Below are 5,991 nucleotides of genomic sequence, written 5' to 3' on the forward strand. Positions count from 1 at the left end.
TTACATTACTTTGTTTATCTTTTTGCATTCTTAAGTTAAAATTTTCTTCATTGTTAGTGTTATTTTTTTAAAAAATCAAGTGATTGCTCTTTGTAAACACCTCTTACATTCTAAATGAAATTGATTACAAATAAAATTGTTATTCTTGGATAATTTAATAGTATAGAAATGGGAAAAAAAAACTTTATATCCATAGTTTTAGAATTGATCTTCATTCTTATGTATACGTTAAAATGGTAGGAATTTATGTGTAAATAAAAAAGAAACAACCATCCTAGAAAAAAAATCTTATTTCCTTATCCTATTTCTAGAAACAAAATTTTATAGATTAAAATAATTATTACTTAGATGGGTGGAAGGATAAAATTGGGACATAATTAATAGTTTCGCCTATGAACTTTAAATAACAAGGACCGATTCTGTGTGCATGCATGAGAAAGCAAAAGAATTCGAAGAAGAAGAAGAAAATTTACCTCCGCGCAAGAAAAAAATAATTATACCTTCACCTATTTTCGCGGAACCTTGTATAATCATGGATAATAGCAGATTTAAAATTTTAAATTTAGGGGAAGTGAAAAAAATAATTATTATAGATTGTATTCGAATGTTGCGCAGTCGGGATGACGAACATGTACATTTTAAGCTATTAATTTTATTATATTTGTATAATTAAGTATTAATTTTTATATATTGTTGGAGGTTTCATAAAATTTATTGATTTACTTAGTAAATCAATAGCCATGAAAATATCAATTATGTCATTAAATTATCTAGAATTAATTTAGATATCAACAAAAGAAATATAGAACTGGAAGTAAATTATCAATAAATTAATATGATTTTTTCTCTTAATTACCTATTGCAATTTTTCCCCATATTTGACTTTGGTCAAAAGGAATTAAATGTTATTTTTAAAATATAAAAAAATAAAATACTATTTATAAAAAATAAAGGAGGGTTAAAGATATTTTTTCCTTTAATTACGATTAAAATTTAATATTTTTCAATTCTATAGATGATTTGTACCTTCTATATAATATAGAGGGTGTGAAACTTCAAATTGACACTAAAAATTAATACAAAAAAGTTTTTAACGTCACACATGAGGATAAAGGCCATTAATGAAAAGGGTGGATGTCAAAAGGTGGGAAGATCACACAATTAAATATCATCCCATAATCTTAGATGATTAAATATCATCCCAATTATAAGAAGCTCTGGAAATATTAAACTTTTCTTCAATAGAGAATTTATGGAAATATCTTTGATTTTTAATTTATACAAATTATAATAGTTAAATGATTATAAAAGTAGTAATAAAGTATAAAAGGAAATATAAAAAATATATTTGATAACTTACTAAAAGAAAATGTATTATGATAACTTACAAAAGTTCATAAATAAATTTAAAAATAAGCATAGTCGTGAAATATATAAGATAGAATAAAAATATATATTTTATCATTAAGTATAAATTATTAATAAAATTAAATAAATATTCTATCATATTTAATTAATATTATTACACCACTAGATAAACATCCCTTCAATCTTATTTTTATTTATTTATTTTAAAACAAAAATGTTAATTTCTTGAAAAATAGCTGGAATATAAATTACTATATTTTTATTTTACAATTTCTTAATTGGAAAGACCCAATTGAGTAGCTGGGAACCTGGGAGGCTGGGACCCATCGGAAATCTTCTCCGCACGTAACACGTTGCCGTTTTTAAACGCCGCGGGCGCCATGCAGCGGCGTTTAAAATTCCCTTGATTCCTAAGAAACCACCAGAACATTCCGGAGAATAACATGTTCTCTTTATAAATTCCCTTGATTCCTAACCCTAGGAAGATTAACCATTGGCAAGTTTCCAACTTTTTCGGCAGTTCGGCTCCTCTCTTGCTATACGTCTTCTGCGCCGCTATAGTTCTAGATCCCTAACTATGGCCGGAAAGGGTGAAGGTCCCGCTATCGGCATTGACCTCGGAACCACCTACTCTTGCGTCGGCGTGTGGCAGCATGATCGCGTCGAGATCATTGCAAACGATCAGGGCAACCGCACCACCCCTTCCTATGTTGCTTTTACGGAGTCCGAGCGTCTCATTGGCGACGCCGCCAAGAACCAGGTGGCCATGAACCCTATTAACACTGTATTTGGTGAGTATGGTCGTTTAGATTTGCCCAGAATGCTGATATTCTGTTGGTTTGTTCATGGAACTTTTTTTTAATGCTTGGCATTTGGATCTGTTATTACGCTGTTATATGTGTCCTTTACATGTACTTTGTGCCATTACATTTTCATTTCTTACGTGAGGTACAGATCTATAGTTGTGCTGCATATCCGTTAGTGTGCATTGTTTGTGGTTATATCTGGATTTGTTTTTATGGTTTTTTGTGTGTGTTGAGACCAGTTGTTATGTTCGCTAATGTATCCGGATCAAGTGTTTTTCATGCGATGTTTTCTTATTTTTAATGCGAGGGACAGATCTGTAGTTCTGGTGTGGTGCAGCTGTGTTCAATGGCCATGGTCTTTGCTTATTTGTATTTGTTTTATGTTATCGTTTTATTCTGTGATTATTTGTTTTACGTGATATAGATCTGTATACTAAAGTCTCATGGATATCTGATGTATTGTCTAGGATCATGATCGCTAAATCTATGCAATTAGCACAAAAACATGACTGAATTCTCTCATCTGAATTTTTACAGTGATTATAATTTCCAAATATTGTATTTTGATTAGAACAACTTAGAGAATTTTTGCTCAGTATCTTTTGCATGTGGATACATTGTTCCTTTTGCAATATGTTTGATCTCTCTGAGTAAACTTCAGCTGGAACTTGTATTTAATCTGGTTACATAGTGTCTTCTGAGGTGTTGGTTTCTCCTGTGTTAAACTGCAAGAGTACATTTTTATCAGGTGGAGATAACTTGTTTGGATTTGATAGCTCTAATGACCTGGATATTTACAATTATTTCCCCCGTAAAAGAGGAGGATCGACTTGGGAAGATGTGTTGAATATTGGTTAATAAATTATTAAAATAAAAATAGAAGGCCAAGGTGAAAATTGGTTCCATAATTACTTGAGATAAATAAATATTAGCTTGGTCCTATGGGATACTGTTTAATACGCTGATGTTATAATATTATGCTGATCAAACATCTTTTTGAAAAACCATACGTGGAACGGTATTTTATAATTGCAATGTGGAAAGTGCTATTATGGTGTTGTTACAGTGTAGTGTAGACTGTAATTGATTCTTTCTACTCACTGTTATGTCCAGACTACTACAATTTCAAATTGTTTCGTTTTCAATTGTGGGGTTTATCGTTCTGTGCAGAAGCCTCGAGTATGGAAGTGCAAACAGTTGTGGTCCTAAGTGTCAAAACACTTTGTCGCTGCTTACCTTTCCATGCTGATTGATTTAATTGACGTCAGATTGATAGTATCCTCTCTGATTTATTTTTTTCCCTCTTAAGATTACTGAACTAAATAATCCATTCCACCTCATGTTTAAATGTTTAATATTTAGTGACTTCTGAATTAGTTAGTTCTTACCAGTAATAAGTTTGTTGATAATGTTTCAGGTTCTTCAATTCTCTCAATTGCATTAACTTTTAGTCCGATCTTTGATTCTTTCTAACGTAACCTAAACAAATAGTTGCACTGCTCAACTTTTGCATATAAGAATGCTGAATTTGCCAGTTATTTGTCATAAGGTTGACTACTCTTTTCAATCATTAATTCTACATATTTGTTAATAATTGCTCTCAAGAGGGAATTGAATCAGTCTTTCTGATCACTCAATGCATTTTTCTTTGCCAGATTTCATTGGTTACTCCTTTCTATATGCTTCACTTTTGGCTGACTGCTAGCTTCTGTATCATTATGACTTTCATTGATTCTTCCATACTGTTTTACTGGTTGATGAAGGAATCAGCTCTTGGGTTGCTTCGGTATTTTATAGGAAAATACAACTTGTTAATTAGTATTTTAACACATTTAAATGCTTGAAGTTTCAAGTGTGCTATGTTGCTGTATATTGTTGTTGCTTCTGTGGCTTGATATCTTATGTTTCTATCTTTTTTTTTCCTTTAAAAAAATTGCAGATGCAAAGCGGTTGATTGGAAGGAGATTCACTGATCCATTTGTTCAGAGTGACGTCAAGCTCTGGCCGTTCAAGGTTATCTCTGGTCCAGGTGATAAACCCATGATTGTTGTCCAACATAAGGGTGAGGATAAGCAGTTTTTTGCTGAAGAAATTTCTTCCATGGTCTTGATGAAAATGAAGGAAATTGCTGAGGCCTACCTTGGTACTGTTATAAAGAATGCGGTTGTCACGGTCCCTGCTTACTTCAATGACTCACAGCGCCAGGCCACAAAGGATGCTGGTGTCATTTCTGGCCTCAAAATAATGAGGATAATCAATGAGCCAACTGCCGCTGCTATTGCTTATGGTCTTGACAAGAAGGCTACCAGCGTTGGTGTGAATAATGTCTTGATATTTGATCTTGGAGGTGGAACCTTTGATGTCTCTCTTCTTACAATCGAAGAGGGTATTTTTGAGGTCAAGGCTACTGCTGGTGATACTCATCTTGGTGGTGAGGATTTTGATAACCGCATGGTTAACCATTTTGTCCAGGAGTTCAAGAGAAAAAACAAAAAGGATATCAGTGGTAACCCTAGGGCTCTCAGGAGGTTGAGGACATCATGTGAGAGGGCCAAGAGAACACTTTCCTCCACTGCACAGACTACTATTGAAATTGATTCCTTGTATGAAGGCATCGATTTCTACTCCACCATTACAAGAGCCAGGTTTGAGGAACTTAATATGGACTTGTTCAGGACGTGCATGGAGCCAGTGGACAAGTGTTTAAGAGATGCAAAGATGGACAAGAGCACTATTCATGATGTGGTTCTTGTTGGCGGTTCCACTAGAATTCCTAAAGTACAGCAACTGCTGCAGGATTTCTTCAATGGAAAGGAGCTATGCAAAAGTATCAATCCTGATGAGGCTGTTGCCTATGGTGCTGCTGTTCAGGCTGCTATTTTAAGTGGTGAGGGCAATGAGAAGGTTCAGGACTTGCTTCTTCTGGACGTCACACCTCTCTCGCTTGGTATTGAGACTGTAGGAGGAGTCATGACTGTTTTAATCCCAAGGAACACCACCATCCCCACAAATAAAGAGCAGGTCTTCACCACTTCTGCCGACAACCAGTCTGTTGTCTCGATTCAGGTTTATGAGGGTGAGAGGACCCGAACCCGAGACAACAATCTACTTGGAAAGTTTAATCTTTCTGGCATCCCCCCTGCTCCAAGGGGTGTCCCTCAGTTCACAGTGTGCTTTGATGTTGATGCCAACGGTATCTTGAACGTCTCCGCTGAGGATAAGACTACTGGGCAGAAGAACAAGATTACCATCACTAATGACAAAGGCAGGCTCAGCAAGGAGGATATTGAGAAGATGGTGCAGGAAGCTGAGAAGTACAAATCAGAGGACGAGGAGCACAAGAAGAAGGTGGAAGCTAAGAATGCTCTGGAGAACTACGCCTACAACATGAGAAATACGATCAAGGGTGATAAGATTGCATCGAAGCTTGCTGCTGCTGACAAGAAGAAGATCGAGGATGCCATCGAGCAGGAAATTCAATGGCTTGATGGCAACCAGTTGGCAGAAGCAGATGAATTCGAGGACAAGATGAAGGAGCTGGAGAGCATTTGCAATCCCATCATTGCCCAGATGTACCAATAGGTCTGTTCAACCGGTTGGTTAACCGATTTACCGGTTTATCGATTTTGATTAATTCTGATTTATCATGATTTATTTAAAATCGGTTAATCGATAGGTATCTTACCGGTTCTACCGGTTCTAGTTGAACCGGTTCCGATCGGTTAACTGGTTCCAACTAAGAACCGGTAAAAATTATTGGACTTGGATAAGTTGACTTAGTGAAGTGAGTTATTGGATTTTTTTTAATAAATTAATT

The 5,991-nt window shown here is 35.1% G+C and overlaps 1 protein-coding gene across 1 annotated transcript; it reads left to right on the plus strand.

The window, feature by feature from the left end:
• Positions 1-1,921: 1,921 nt before the first annotated feature.
• On the plus strand, positions 1,922-5,756 carry LOC121982843 (heat shock cognate 70 kDa protein 2-like). Its single transcript, XM_042535886.1, has 2 exons — positions 1,922-2,159; positions 4,114-5,756. Exons 1-2 carry the CDS (start codon positions 1,946-1,948, stop codon positions 5,754-5,756), a joined length of 1,857 nt encoding a protein of 618 aa, XP_042391820.1. The 5' UTR covers positions 1,922-1,945.
• Positions 5,757-5,991: the final 235 nt, after the last annotated feature.

The sequence above is a fragment of the Zingiber officinale genome, chromosome 1B, assembly GCF_018446385.1.
Source record: "Zingiber officinale cultivar Zhangliang chromosome 1B, Zo_v1.1, whole genome shotgun sequence".
Lineage (NCBI taxonomy): Eukaryota > Viridiplantae > Streptophyta > Magnoliopsida > Zingiberales > Zingiberaceae > Zingiber > Zingiber officinale.